General features: G+C 36.5%; 2 protein-coding genes across 10 annotated transcripts in view; one reads left to right on the top strand and one right to left on the bottom strand.

Annotated features, from left to right (window-relative positions):
* The window catches only part of caskin2 (CASK interacting protein 2), a 70610-nt gene extending 59091 nt beyond the window's left edge, over positions 1-11519 (top strand). For all 8 annotated transcript variants that reach the window (XM_051125001.1, XM_051125007.1, XM_051125000.1 and 5 more), the window contains 3 exons: positions 907-2535; positions 5925-6165; positions 8754-11519. In XM_051125001.1, the coding sequence (XP_050980958.1) occupies positions 907-2535; positions 5925-6165; positions 8754-8850 (1967 nt within the window). In that variant the 3' untranslated portion in view covers positions 8851-11519. The remainder of the gene's footprint in view (positions 1-906; positions 2536-5924; positions 6166-8753) is intronic.
* On the bottom strand, positions 11354-15060 carry nme2a (NME/NM23 nucleoside diphosphate kinase 2a). 2 transcript variants are annotated; one of them, XM_051125051.1, is made up of 5 exons: positions 14961-15060; positions 14267-14399; positions 12432-12533; positions 12172-12284; positions 11354-11592 (listed from the first exon to the last, which is right to left on the bottom strand). In XM_051125051.1, the coding sequence occupies exons 2-5, from the start codon at positions 14393-14395 to the stop codon at positions 11475-11477; spliced, it is 462 nt and encodes a 153-aa protein (XP_050981008.1). In that variant the 5' UTR covers positions 14396-14399; positions 14961-15060; the 3' UTR covers positions 11354-11474. The 2 variants fall into 2 exon arrangements, with proteins under 2 accessions (XP_050981008.1, XP_050981007.1); XM_051125050.1 differs by lacking the exon at positions 14961-15060 and adding an exon at positions 14479-14893.
* Positions 15061-16214: the final 1154 nt, after the last annotated feature.

Here is a 16214-nt window from a genome sequence, read left to right as displayed (position 1 = left end):
TTAATATTGATAAGTGTTCCAACATACAATACAATTCACAAGTTTTGTGACCAACAAATGTATTATATTATTACTGAGAATTAAAAAATAAACAAAAACATTACTACTTTATTTCAGGAAGGATGCATTACATTGATCAAAAGTGACAGGAAAGACCTTTATAATGTTACAAATGATGTATATTTCAAATAAAAGCTGTTCTTTTAAACTTAATTTTAAAAACTGAGTCTAAAAGAAATTATTTCAAAATTAATTCTAAAAAATCTTTGAAAAGAAAGAAAAAAAGATTTCCTTCGGCAATGCCATGGTTTAGAGGCCACCTACAAGCTAATGTACTCCCAAAACATGAGAAAATAAATGTTAAAAAAAAATAAATAAATAAATACAGTGTTTCTCTTTCTGGAAAATTGACCAAAAATGTTTAAGGGATAGTTCTCCCAAAAATGAAAATTCTGTTATTAATTACTCACCCTGTGTATTGTGAGAAAATATTTTTATTTGCTGTTTTTTTTTTTTTTTTTTTTCACTTTTTATTCATCAAAGAATCCTGAAAAAAGTATCACAGGTTCCACAGCATATTAAGCAGCACAACTGTTTTCAACATTGATTATAAATCAGTATATTAAAATGATTTCTGAAGGATCATGTGACACTGAAGACTGGGGTAACAATGCTGAAAATTCAGCTTTGCTTCGCAAGAATAAATAATATTTTAGATTACGTATATTAAAATAAACAACTGTTATTTTAAATTGCAGTAATATTTCTTGATGTTACTTTTTTATCAAATAAATGGAACTTTGATGAGCATAAGAGACTTCTTTAAAAACATTAAGAATTTTACTGAGAAAAATCTTACTCTTGAACGGCAGTGTACATCTGTGGATTGATGTTGTTTTTTTACAGGGCATCAGAAGAAGCTGATGCTTGCTGTTAAGAAGCTCAGTGACGTCCAGAAGGCTCGTAAGAGCCAAGCCGAGGGGCAGGCGTTGCTCCAGCACAGGAGAGCTCCTCCCGCCCTCGAATTGGTGGCTATAGAGCATCATGACAATTCTGAATGCCCCTCATCACCTTTATCACCAAAGATGCTTACGTTCCAAGACAGCGAGTTGAGCATTGAGCTACAAAACGCCATGGCACGCAGCGGATACGGAGGAGGCCAAGATGGCCTCGGCAGCATGAGTGGAACAACCATGCGTCTTAGTCAAGAAAGCATCGGAACACGGTCAGGAGGGTCAGGACGGTCGCAAGAACGTCCAATGGCGTCGGTATCCCCCAACAGCCGCTCACAAGAGAGCCTGGGCAGTATGGACAACAGTCCCAACAAGGAACAATACGCCATTATGGAATCTCAGGATAGAAGCCAAATATCACCTGTCAAAATGGCGCCAGTGTTGCCGCTACAACATCATCACCCTTCATCTGGGAGTCCAGCAAGGACGCCACCCATAACTACTAGTAAAATAGCACGTTTCGCATATCCACCCGTGCTTACCAAAACTAGACCAGTGGTTTCTTCCTCTCAGCCCCATCATGGATCACCTACTCAGAGGGGCTTCAACTACCTGCAGCATCAAAACATGGGAAGCCCAAGTCCAGTCAGAGCCCCGCAGCCAAACGGGGACACCTCCCGGTCCAAAAAGCGCACTCAGAGTCTTTCACGCTACGCTATGTCAGATGGAGAGAATGAAGATGACATCTCAGCCCCTACGACGACAACCGTCAGTGTGGCTTCTTATGCCACGCTCACCCGCAAACCCGGCCGCAGCCAACCGTCTTACACTTCCAGTGAGCGCCAAGTGGGACGTAGTCATTCCTTCGCCATACGTGCCAAGAGGAAAGGTCCTCCTCCTCCCCCTCCAAAGCGACTGAGCTCTGCACCAAGTGGGGTAACCACAAGTGGGGTCGAAACGGAGAGCGCAGGAAGCGTCAGAAGCATTGCAGCCAGGCTGGAGAACAATACAAGAAGCCCAGACAAGACATGTAACAGCCCTGTTTTTAAAGCCATGTCTCCAGTCATATCACCGAAAAACATGGAAAACCGTAGGAGGACCGCTAGTGAATCGTCAACGTATCAAACAAAGCATACGACTGGTGAAAACATCAGCCCTCTGAGAAACCAACAAGGTTCAACGTCCTCACAGGAGAGCATACCTTTTGCCGAAGAGGGCAAGGTTACCATCAAACAAAGGACCAAAATAGCGGCCGCTAAGATAGAGTCTGAGGCCGGCGTTGAAATTCTGAAGTCGGCTCAATCTATCAAATCATCCCTAGAGGTGCCTGAGTTTAACTTAAAGGAATCGGACACAGTCAAAAGGAGGCATAAGCCAAAAGAACTGCAGACGAAAGGTCAGGGCGCCAGCACGCAAATAGGAAATGAGAGGGCCGCTGAGACCGGGATGGTCTCGCAGTGCATGCAGAATGGTGGATTGACAAAAAATCCTTATAAATCTGGCCTCTCTCTGAATCCAGGATCTCCACATAAACCTCCCACCCCTTCTAAGCCCACACGCCATTCTTCCGCAGCAAACTCAGGTACTGCAATGTGTTCAGGCTATTATTTAAAGTGAGAAAATAATGCACTTTGTATAATTTTTTATTTAAAATGTGAGTTTGAAGATTGTATTACAAAAGGATTTTTGTTTAAAAATTATTTACTTAAATTTATTTAATTTATTATATTTATTTAACTACGTACAAACATACACTACGTTCAAAAGGTTGGGGTCAGTATGATATTATATTTATTTATTTATTTATTTATTTAAATTAAGTACTTTCAGCAAGGATGCATTAAATTGATTAAAAGTGACAGTAATGTTACAAAATATTTCATTTTAAATAAATGCTGTTCTTTTGAACTTTTTATCAGTTAAAGAACCCTTAAAAATGTATCACAGTTCACACAAAAACATTAAGCAGCACAACTGTTTTTAACATTTAATAATAATAATAATAATAATAATAATAAATGTTTCTTGATCACCAAATCTGAAGGATCATGTGACACTGAAGAGTAATGGTTGCTGAAAATCATCTTTGCCAGCACATTAATAAATCATTTTAAAATACATTAAAATAAAACATTTATTTAAAATAATTAAAAACTATATTTAACATTTTTAATAATTTATTTATTTTATTTGTTTATTTATTTATTTATTGATCAATAAGTGCAGACTTGGTCAGCTTTAAAAAACGTTTAAAATTTCTTACCATCCCCAAACTTTTGAACAGTAGTCTAGATATAAATGTGTAAGTCTTATAGGTTTATTTACAGCGTAATTGTGTTAATGCCTGAAAACAAGATGTTTTGAGTGCATGTTAGGGATGATATCTTCATATTTGTCATTCTCGGCTTGAAACATCAGAATTTATTTCCTCCAATTACCAATAAATCACATCAGCACCCATGGATCTGAAATTGGTCTTTATATGCATGATATGATTTAAATAATGCACAGGTGGCCCAATCGCACATTAGAGGTTCATGTTCAGCTTAATCTGTCTTTATTTACAGCTGTAAATATTATAACTTCCCCTGTTGTAATCATATAAAACACATTTATACACAGAGATTTGAAAGTGTTTTAGGATGAATCTGCTTGATGCTTTATTTGTATTTATGTTAAAATCAATGTGTGAGCAAATTTTACTTTTGTAATATGATGCATTTATGAGTCAAAACACCATGTAAAAAATAATAGCCATTAGGGTTTTTGTGTTTTTATATAATATTACTGTATTTTTCAGTAGTTTGATTCAGTATAGATTTTAATTTTAGTTTAAAGGGATAGTTCAACCAAAAATAAAAAATACCCATTATTGCTCACCTCCAAGCAACTCTAGGTTTATATGACTTTCTTCTTTCAGACGAATACAATCGGAGTTATATTAAAAAAATCTCCTGTTTCTTCCAAGCTTTATAATGGCAGTGAATGGTTGTTGAGATTTCGAAGCGAAAAGTGCTTCCATCCATCATAAAAAGTACTCCACACATGGTAATCGATCATATCTCAGTATTTTCTGGGATTTTATCTATAACGATAATTGTTAATAATAAATGTTGATAAATGTTATTGTGCTGGTATCTTAAGGACTACTGTGGATAGCTGACTCCTGAATTTGCAGTGATATCAGTGATAGAAATTAATCTTTTCCAGCCATTTTTGAGCAATTTTTTGAGCGAAATTGAGCAAAAACAGGAAATATGCTGTCTACAATGCAAGTCTCTTAATATTATATGCTACATAGTTTTTTTGTTGTTTTTTTAAATTAAAAGAACAAGGTATGGACCTGTTCTATAGGAAAGGTGACAACTTCTGTTGTGATATGGCGTTATATAGAAAATAAAATAAAATTAAATTAAATTAACTTGACCTTTAAAAGGGGGGGGGGCAGGGTGCCCCCCTAATATAATGATAGGGGAAACACTGTATCTGTTTGAAGCGGAATGTACTGAAAGTTTTGTTTGCTGTAAACAAAATTTGTTTCTCGCAAGTGTGTTCTCACTGAAGCTGGCGGTACAGCAACGTCATACGTCTCATGGTGAAATCTAGAGATCTTTATGAAGTTTTAAATATTTTTCTTACACAAACACATTGATTTGCTTCAGGATGCCTTTATTAACCCCCAGGAGTCATGTGTAGTACTTTTATGATGGATGGATGCACTTTATTGTACTTCAAAATATTAACACCCATTCACTGCCATTATAAAGCTTGAAAGAGCCAGGATATTTTTTAATATAACTCCACTTTTGTCTGAAAGAGGAAAGTTATATACATCTAAGTTGGCTTGAGGGCAAGTACATCATGGGGTGATTTTTGGGTGAACTAACCCTTTAAGTGCTTTTGTTTTTTAAATATTTCTGTTAAGCTTTATTATTAGCTCACTTTCAGTTTTAGTCATTTTAGTACTTCAACTTAAAGGAGAAGTTCACTTCCAGAACAAAAATTTACAGATAATTTACTCATCCCTTGTCATTCAAGATGTTCATGGCTTTCTTTCTTCAGTCATAAAGAAATTATGATCTTTGGGGAAAACATTTCAGGATTTCTCTCCATATAGTAGACTTCTGTAGTGCCCGTGAGTTTGAACTTCCAAAATGTAGTTTAAATGCAGCTTCAAAGGGCTCTAAACGATCCCAGCCGAGGAAAAAAGGTCTTATCTAGCAAAACAATCTGTCATTTTCTAAACAAATTGACAATTTATATACTTTTTAACCTCAAATGCTCCTCTTATCTGGCTCTGCATGAACTCTCCGTATTCCAACTTCAATATCATCCTACATCGCTGAAGTATTGCCCCAGTGTTTACAAAAAAGTCAAAACAGTGATGTAGGACGATTTTGAAGTTGGAGGAGAAAATGAGATAGAACTTCATCTACTCTAACTGTATTGAACCAGAATACACAGAGTTCACGTAGAGCTAGAAAAGACAAGCATTTGACGTTAAAAAGTATATAAATCGTACATTTTTTTAGAATATGACAGATCGTTTCACTAGATAAGACCCTTCTTTGGCTGGGATCATTAAATCCCAAAATGTTTCCCTCAAAAAAACTATTTCTTTACGAATGAAGAAAGAAAGACATGAACATCTTGGATGACAAGGGGGTGAGTACACTATCTGTAAGAAAATTTTATGGAAGTGAACTTCTCCTTTAAACACATTTCAGTTTTCCTAATCTTTTTATTTAATACTTATATTTTATTTCATGTTTATTTCATTGGCCAAAAATGATGAATAATAGTTTTAGTTTCAGTTAATAATAAGATGATTGAAACTGATTGATTCTATTGAATAAAAAAACTAGCCCTGGGATCCTCACAAACATTTACCCATGGTTCTATTTATTAACACATTCTCTTACTAAATTATTCTTCTATCTCCACCTTTTGGCTGTCATCAATTTTCTTCAGGAGTGACAGTCAGTGTCGCACAGAGCGTGACCTTTGCCGTCTCACCTCCATGTACTCCTCTGGCTCACTGTCCACCAAACAAAGCACCTCAAGCTCAGTCTGTACTACCAGGAAATCCACAGGCTGTGACGGAAGGCCAAAACGTGCTGGTCCACAAACGACTGGAGCAAACCAGCACGTCTCTCGAGGCAGCACTTAAAGTTGTAGAGAAGAAGTTGGCTCAGGAAGATCCAGCGGACAGGTAACACCAATCACTTACTGTATGTTTGTATTCATCTAACTGTCATTTGTCTCATATAGTAAGTCAGAAAAGTATTAAACAGCTTGAATTCACTTTTTCACATGGTGGAGGAAATTTTGTATTCAGTATTTCGACGAGGCAGGCTTGCAGATGGTCCTATAATGACTGAATGACCGCTTGTCACAACAAGCCCGCTGGGAAATCTAGCAATAAGTGATCTCCCTAAAACTAGTGTCTGTTTTAGCTTTGACTCTTTGATCGTTTTGGCTGCGATGAAGACAGATTGTTGATGTCCTTATTTCACGGACGGAGACAGATGGTGTCTCTACAATTTGGACTTTCATTTGACTCCCCTCCTATTTTGTCACAACAAATCCACTCTCAGCAGTCTAGCTGGTCAATCTGTCTGCGTCAAACCACATTTTGCATTTTGAACAGATTTAGCTCATAGCGTAGCATATGCTAATCCAAGATAAACCCCCCTGTCATAGAGTTCTAAATATATGGATGCTATAAATCTAATCCTGACGGTGACTATGTTTCGAAACTGTTTCGAAATTGTGTCATAAAAACGCAGTTGCTGCCATTTTGTTTTGTACACTGTAATGGATTACAGATAAGTATACAAATATAACTAACAAACTAGTACTGTACATAATTACTTATGTGGTGAAATGCTGTGTAATAAAAGTGGTATGACTGCACTGTATCCTTAAAGTATCAAGTTTGAACTTGCCGCTTGCCACTGTAGCAACTGATTAATTATGAATAAATGCTTTACTAACCCCCTTGTCATCCAAGATGTTCATGTCTTTCTGTCTTCAGTCGTGAAGAAATTATGGTTTTTGAGGAAAGCATTTCAGGATTTTTCTCCATATAATGGACTTCATTGGTGCCCCGATTTTGAACTTCCAAAATGTAGTTTAAATGCAGCTTCAAAGGGCTCTAAACGATCCCAGCCGAGGAAGAAGTGTCTTATCTAGCGAAACGATCTGTCATTTTTTCGGAAAATAAATTTTTTTAGACTTTTTAAGCACAAAAGCTCATGTAGCACAGGCTCTGGGATGCACGTCCACGACGCTACGTACTATTGAATCACGTCGAAAGGTCACGCGGAACTACAGACCCAGTGTTTACAAAGCGAACGTGCAAAGACTAAAAAAGTGCAAGTAAGTTTGTAAACGCTGTTTACAAACAAAAAGGTACAATGATGTCCTCCTCTTAAGTTGTAGGAGAAAATAAGATGGAGGGAGGGAGATCAGTACATAGACGATGAACTAATACGTGATTCGTAGTACTGATGGGAAGTTCGGATCATTTTACCGACTCGGACCTTTGAGTCTCGTTCAGCAAAATGAACAAACCTTTTTTCAAGTCATTTCGTTCATTTTAGCAAAATATAATAAAAATGTTATGTGTTACTTCCCTAACACATCTACTGCTTACACGCATTGATCACACTACAAACAAGACAAAACTATAATGCTATAAGAAACAGAAAAGATTAATTTATTGTTTACCTGGGTCTTTAGTCTATGATTAGCTCAGCTCACCTCTTATCTGAGTTTTCGGGTTTGAGTCGTTCGTTCATCACATGACAGCCCCATAAGATGAACGAACGACTTGAAACAGGTGAACTAATTCCAATACAGAACCTAATAGGATGTTACGCATGCGCGACTTAACGAATCACTCCTGAGACGACTCGTTCTTCCCGAGTCACATTAAAGATTCTTTCAAAATGAAAGAACTACCCATTACTAATTCGTAGCATCATGGATGCGCATCCCAGAGCCTGTGCCACACGAGCTTTTGTGCTTAAAAAGTATACAGATTTTTATTTTTTGAAAAAAAATGACTGATCGTTTCACTAGATAAGACCCTTCTTCCTTGGCTGGGATTGTTTAGAGCCCTTTGAAGCTGCATTTGAACTGTATTTTAATTCAAAATTGGGGCACCAATGATAAATCCTGAAATGCTTTCCTCAAAAAACATAATTTCTGAAGACAGAAAGACATGAACATCTTGGATTACAAGGGAGTGAGTAAATTACTTGTAAATTGTTGTTCTGGAAGTGGACTTCTCCTTTAAGTCAGCTACACCTAATGCCGTCTATTGGACTAAGCGCACTCATTGTTGCGTGCATATGATTTTATTTTCACCACCTGCGAACTCACAAAGAGCTCATAAAAGGCACTTTACCTCCTCGTTGCTCCACGTTTACCCTCTGCTCATTTTGTTTTAGATACACCGTTTGTTCCCTTCGTAAAATTATGTCGTGTAGTGTTGCATCTTGTCAATACTTTCTGTTTTTTTGAGTTTGTTTATAAGTATTTGATTCATGTCGCATTCATATTTCAGTCAAACCACACCAGAATTCGTTTGAAAGCGGACCAAGACCCATCGTTTCAGCGGTCTCTGTCCGATTGTTTGGTGCGCACCAGGGTTCAGATGGCGGTGTTCTCACTTGCTCAAATGGAACGCACTAACAGAGCAATCGCACCAGAGTTCATTTTAATCGAACCGAACAAGACATCCACTCATAATACTCCCATATTAAAGCTTGTTTTTTCTCTTCTTTCTCTCAGGGGCATTAACACAGTGAAGTCAGCTGGGAACATTCTTGATGATATAGGGAACATGTTTGATGATCTTGCTGACCAGCTGGAAGCCATGTTGGATTGACCTACTGTAATTCCTACAGGTATAACCTTTGTGTAGGGCCTTCACACGGGAGCTTCTGGATGTTTCAGACATGCAATGTCTAACGTCTCACACTTTGTTTACGCACTTCGATGGTCCTGCTCACAAGTATTAGTTTTATGGTTGAATTAAATGAGCTAATTTAAAATACCAGATTTAATGGACTGCAGAACATCTGTTGTGCCTCAAATTTCCAAAAGATCCACTTGAGAGCTTCAACATATCCCTCACCAAACTGTCGCTTTCTGCATCTTCAGACATATCTGCAGTGAAGATTGCAGAATGTAAGCACTTACTGTTCAAATCTACTGTACTAAAGCTCTTTCAACAGAGACACTTTAATTTCCTGTTGTGCTTAAAGACTTACAGTTGGCCTCTAGCAAATGGATATACGTGTAAAATCTAAGTGAGATACAATGTGAACCTGGTTTCAAGTGCTCTGACATTCATCACTCTTCAATTTTGTGTTCTTGAGACTATACAATCCTTATTTTCTGTTCAAAAGTAAGCAATAATACAGCTGATCAAAAACATAACCAAGAAAAACTGCTTGTTAAAGAAGTTCACTTCCAGAACAAAAATTTACAGATAATTTACCCCCTTGTCATCCAAGATGTTCATGTCTTCTTTCTTCAGTCGTTTTTTGAGGGAAACATTTCAGGATTTCTCTCTATATAGTGGACTTCAGTGGTGCCCCTGAGTTTGAACTTCCAAAGTGCAGTTTAAATGCAGGTTCAAAGGGTTCTAAATGATCCCAGCCAAGGAATAAGGGTCTTATCTAGCAAAATGATTGGTTATTTTTTTTTTTAAAATTACAAGTTTTATACTTTTAACCTCAAATGCTTGTCTTCGATCTCATTTTCCCATCTCATTTTCTTCTCTAACTTCAAAATCGCCCTACATTGCTGTTTTACCTTTTTTGTAATGGGTGTTTTAACTTCTTTGCACATTCACTGAGTCGGTACTTCTGCAGCTATGTAGGACAATTTTGAAGTTGGAGGAGAAAATGAGATGAGAGTTTTTCAACATAAACTGTCTTGAGCTGGAATACACAAAGTTCACGCAGAGCTAGACAAGATGAACATTCAAGGTTAAAAAGTATATAAATTATCAATTTTTTTTTTTAGAAAATAACCAATTTTTTTTGCTAGATAAGACCCTTCTTCCTTGGCTGGGATCGTTTAAGGCCTTTGAAGCTGCGTTTAAACTGCATTTTGGATGTTCAAACCCGTGAGCACCATTGAAGTCCTCTATATGGAGAGAAATCCTAAAATGTTTTCCTCAAAAAACATAATATCTTCACGACTGTAGAAAGAACGACATGAACATCCTGGATGACAAGGGGGTGAATAAATTATCTGTACATTTTTGCTCTAGAAGTGAGCTTCTTCTTTAATGACCCAAACTTAATGGACCAAGTATAGCTGACTGTACTGTAACTTGATTAGTTGAAAAGGTCCATGTCCTGCCAACAGATTCAGTGTTGTACAGTATATTTTTAGTTTCACTGCACATTGTATGCAAGAATTCAACTAGAGCTTAACATGTTAAGAAAATGACTTTCTTAGCATGTCGATAGTATATTTTGACAACCATTTTGTTTTGGGAAAGAGAAACATTATATGGATTACATCTTTTATATATTTTTGTACCAGAATGCTAATTTATTGGGTTTTCAGGTTAAAAAGGGACAGTCCCTCTTTGTGAATTCTGTAACGCTGACTGAAATTGACAAGCAAATATAGAAACTGTTGCAAAGCACTACATTTTTAGGCTTGGCTGACCAAAAGGGAACTTGTATTTTAATAAACTAGGGCCCGTGTGGTTAAAACACACAAAACATCACTAAACTATGATCTAGTAGAAAATACAGAAGAAGAAGTGTTTCTGTGCACTTCTGTGACTCTTGTGCACTTTTACCATCTTTATGTAGTGTATGCACTATGTATCTTTATTTCTGCATGTACCGTACATTGTATTTGACTAAAAGAGACCTTTCTCTAACTGGTTGATGTCAATTACTTTGTTCAAATTGTATATGTAATAACTGCGAGAAGACCAGGCAATCTTGTTCCGCATGCTTCTTTTTCTAAGTAACAATCTGGAATTATAGGTTTTGTATTATGTGGCATAATGGTATTTTAATGGACTTTATGAAAACAGCACTGCTGGTGCTACGGTATCATTTAAATGAGCACTGTGTACTTTATTTCCCATGTTCATTCCTTACTGCAGTGCTTTGTGTGGCATTGCGCTGTCAAAAACTAAAGACACATGGTCGTTTTTGCTTTGCCTGAGTGGGGCCACCAGTATCATACTGTAAGTATAAATAGGCCTCTAAATCGTTCATTTGAACTACTTGAAGTATTATGTTTAATAAAATTGTCAAGAGGTCAATCCTCAGACTGCTCATGTCAAAATGGCTCTAACATTTGTTTTATTATATAGTAGCAAGTCATTGAAACTGTCTTTTGGACTTGTGGTATTAAAATCATTTTTGGTTTTATTGTAAAGACAAACACCAGAAACAGTGGGGGAAAACTGAAAATGAAATCAGAAACACTAGAGAGGTGACAAGTGCAGAAAAAGTGATCAGAAGAAAGTGTTCAGCCATTGAGCCAGCGGTCCTGACATTTGGTGTAGTCACAGATCTCCTCTGGTTTGAACCACAGGTTGATTTCGGTGTTGGCACTTTCGACAGAATCACTGCCGTGAATGATGTTCCTGAAGCGAAGCAATGTAATATTAGCAAAAATAGTGCAGATAAATATGTGAAAGTGCCAGACGAACAGATTCAGATTCTTGTAGCTTCATAAAATTACTGATGTCTCATGGACTATTTTAACAATGTCCTTGCTACGTTTATAGGCCTTGAACATAGTAGATGTGTTGCTGTCTATGCAGGGTCAGAAAGCTCTCAGATTTCATCAGAAATATCTCATTTGTGTTCCGAAGAAGAACGAAGGTCTTACAGGTTTGGAACGACATGAGGGTGAGTAATTAATGACAGAATTTTCATGTTTGGATGTTAAAAAATGTTTAAAAACCTGCATTTATTTGAAATAAAAATCTTCTGTAACATTATTAATGTCTTTATTAAAAAAAAATATAATAAAAGTAATTTATCTCAACATTTTTCCAAAAACATACCAACCCTAAAATTTTAAACTGCATACGTATGTCTTTTTCTAGCTCAGTGTCTAAAATAATTGATTGGTTTTCTGAGTGGGTGTGCATTACATACACATACATGTTTGAAACACAGTCATCGAAATTGTTTTAGAATACAGTGTGAGATCTTACCGGACAACTTGAATGCAAAAGTCGCCTCGGATAGTCCCAGGCTTGGAGTCGACGGGATTAGTCTCGCCGAGCATTACTCTGCCGGTTTTTATAACGTTAAAACCCTCCCACACCTAAAAATATATCACCGAAATAACATCAGTACATTCACCTTTATGAAATTTTTGAGGAAAATGTATTAGCAATAAGGGGGAAAAATATTATTAAATTCAAAGTGTCCTAGAGTTGCACTCTGGGGAAAATAATATAAATAGATTTACCATGGCAACAACAGGGCCAGAGGACATATAACTGACAAGCCCAGGGAAGAAAGGCCGATCCTTCAGGTCACTGTAGTGCTGTCTCAGAAGATCCTCATCAGCCTGCATTGAAGACAAGCATACAAAACATGAGCAAAAAAGCATACAAATTAAAAGTCCTTCAATCTTTTTTGTGACTATATCTACTGTAACTAGATGGTCACTTGGGGATATACAGTGCCTTGCGAAAGGCACTGTATTATGTTGCTGCCTTATGTTAAACTGCTTTAAATTACTTTTTTCCCACATCAATCTACCCTCCAGACACCATAATGACAAAGCACAAACAGAAATGCCACAACTTTGTAAATTTATTACAAATAAAAAACTGAAATAAGTACATTGCATAAGTATTCATACCCTTAACTCAGTACTTAGCTGAAGCACCTTTACAGCCTCAAGACTTTTTGGGTGTGATGTGATAAGCTTTGCACATCAGCATTTGGCAATTATCTGCAGATTCTTCGCCTCAACTCTTCACCTCTCAAGCTCTGTCAGGTCAGATGGGGGCAGACGCACATTTTCAGGTTTCTCTAGAAATATTTGATTGGGTTCAAGCCAGGCTCTGGCTGGGCCATTCAAGGACATTCACAGAGTTGTCTATAAGCCACTCTTGCTGTGTGTTTGGTGTCATCACTCCTGTTTCTGAGCTCTACAGGCAGTTTTTCAAGCTCAGGGCTTGGTTTTTGCTCTGATTTTAAGATGTGTGTGCCTTAATTATTAAGTTAAATTTGCCACAAGTTAACTTCACCTGAAGGGTAGTAACATCTACAAGCTATATGAATGCTCCTGAGCTAAATTTGAAATGTCCCAGATAAAGGTATGAACACTTATGCAATGAAATCATTTAAGTTTTTTATTTTTATTAAATTTGCAAAGATGTTAAAAACCTGTTTTTGGTTTGCCATTATGGTGTATGGAGTGTAGAAAAAGTAACATTAAGCAGTTTAACAAGGCAGCAACACAAAACATGGAAAAAAAATGAAGGGGTATGAATACTTTCGGAAGGCACTGTATATAGCAGGTGCAACATTGCAGACCACAAGGAACTACAATTAGAGCTAGTAATTGGTTTAACCCTTCACAGACAAGTTCTAAATAAAGCTTTCCACAATTGGAGACTAGGGGAAAGCCAAAAATATATTAAGTAATGTAATAGAAACTTAACCATTAAAATAAATTTAAAATGCAGTTATAATACAATTATAACATTCATTAGAAAGTGTTTTTTTTAATATATATATATATATATATATATATATATATATATATATATACAATAGTTGGCTCTAGATTTTATTTTCACTGGTGTCTGAGGGCTTTTTTTTTTAAACATATATATGTAAATAACTAGATGGTAACAGGGGATATAAATAACCTTGCAGACCACAAGGAGCTACAATTAGAGTCAGTAATTGATTTAACCCTTAGAAGACAAGTGTGTCTGAGAGAAAGCTTAAGTTCTGTCACACCAAGAATAGCTTTTTACAATAATAGCAAATTATAGACTTGCTAAATGTATTTTTTTGTAGTTTTAACGTGATAATTAGAACGTCATTTGGCTGGAAGATGCTGAACAGAACGTTGACAAAAATAAGAGCTGAGCATATTGAGAATATTTTTGAATATTCTAAACGTTAAAAAGTAGAAATAAACAAGTCTTGTCACTTTCACGCCATATACAAACTGTAAACAACTATAAACGCCATTCTCAGCGTACTGTTTTACCATTCAAATTAAAGGCAAGTCTCATAAAAAACAATTAAATTAAGGCTAAAACTGTTAATTCAATTTACCTGGATTAACTTCATTGCAACTAACTTGAAGCCTTTCTGTTCGAAACGCTTGATGATTTCTCCAACAAGTCCCCTTTGCACTCCATCAGGCTTGATGGCAATGAAAGTGCGCTCTTCATTTACAGACATTGGGCTTGAAATGAAAACAAATAAGTTACCGGTAAAACACACAACACGAGAAACAACCGCAATGACAGTGCATTCACACTTACGCTGTCGCACATTTGGCACACTGGGTTGTTGGAGTGGCGGGGGGTTTGGGTGTTGAAACCCCTGACCCCATCACTAATTTCATGTCAAGTTACAGTGGGAGATGCTTCCTTCTCTGTCTTAACCTGTATTGACGGTTTTCTCTTGACTGACGGCTTAAACCGTGACTGATGATCTGATCTGATCGCTGTCCTCACGCATCCTGTCCCAGCACGTTATCTAATCACGTTTTTATTTTACCAATCCTTATTTAGGCTAGCCATATATCTCTGTCAGTATTATCTATCAGCTAGACAGTGAAGGCTAAAGTCATACTAAAAATGTAATTCTCATTCCAATGCGATTTTCAGATTTAAACAGACACTTTTAAAAAAACAACTGCTTAAGATTACCCGAGCATTGACTTTTTTCATTTGTATAAACAAACTTTTGTCACATCATCGGGAATAAGATAATAAAAAGAAGTGGAAATATTTTTTCTTACATTTTCTGATGACAGTCCACGAGTCTGAAGTTGATTCCTCACACGCGTTCTTTTACTAATCCATGATCATCTGCTGTAAGTGTTTTATGCAGGTGGGCGGAGACTGATTTCAGTGCTGTGGCATTCGGTGATTTTTAATCTGTTGCGGTGGAATCCAAAAGTATGATATGCAAAACATATACTTTTTGCAAAACCTTTAAAAGTCTTGCTTGATTTTACTAAATTATTAGGTTGTTTTTTTCCACTGGGATAAATTATTTCTAACTTTAAACACACTACATTTTCTGTCTGTGCATCAATCATTTTTATTGCCTCCAACAATACATTTGTACCTTTACATTTTTTTGAATATAGCCTAAATTAGATGGGGCTTGTTGCCCCGCTTTTTATTCCAGTGAATTGTTTTGAAAATCGTAAGTTTATAGGCATTCAGGGGCATTATTTTTATTTATTTACATATTTATTTTCAATAAAGCAAGGACCTAGGTTTTGATTTTGGCACTGGTGGTGACATTTTCTTTTGTTAACCTGGCAACACATCCCTTATTTTAAAAAAACAAAAAACAAAACATGGTTATAGTTAAAACATGGTAACCACAAATTAACCATGGTTTTGTTACACTATCCATAGTTTAACCATGGTATTTGTAAAACTGTGGCTATACAAAATGTTACTACACTTTTAGAATGGTAAAAGCACAGTTAATTTTCTTAAGGGATTTCGCACTTAAGTCCTGAACTGAATTAAATTATTTGAGCTCCATGCTCCGAAGTACCATCAAAAGATTCAAAAACCGGCTCCGAAGTTCCGATCTAAATCAAATGATTTGCAATTTGTGCCCAGAAAAAATGATTCATGAATCACTAGACTCGGGACTCGGAGCACATCTCATCATTCAAATCATTCAATTTGCGAAATGAATGCAAACCCATTTCAAAGTTCCAATCCAAATCAAATGATTTGCAATCCACGCTCCGAAGTCCCAATCTGAATGATTTGTGAACTATCATTTATTGATTGATTTGCGAACCCTCTCCGAAGTTCATATCGCAAATCATTCAATTTGCAAAATTATTTGTGAACCTGGTCTGAAGTTCTGATCTAAATCAAATGATTTGCGATCCAAGCTCTTAAGTAGCGATCTGAATCAAAAGATCAACGAACCTGCTCCGAACGCATATCGCAAATCATTCAATTCGCAAAATGATTCACAAACCCTCTCTGAAGCTCCGATTTAAATCAAATGATTCACA

The sequence above is a fragment of the Labeo rohita genome, chromosome 12, assembly GCF_022985175.1.
Source record: "Labeo rohita strain BAU-BD-2019 chromosome 12, IGBB_LRoh.1.0, whole genome shotgun sequence".
Lineage (NCBI taxonomy): Eukaryota > Metazoa > Chordata > Actinopteri > Cypriniformes > Cyprinidae > Labeo > Labeo rohita.
Note: the sequence above shows the minus strand (reverse complement) of the source record. Positions and strands in the feature narration are given on the sequence as shown.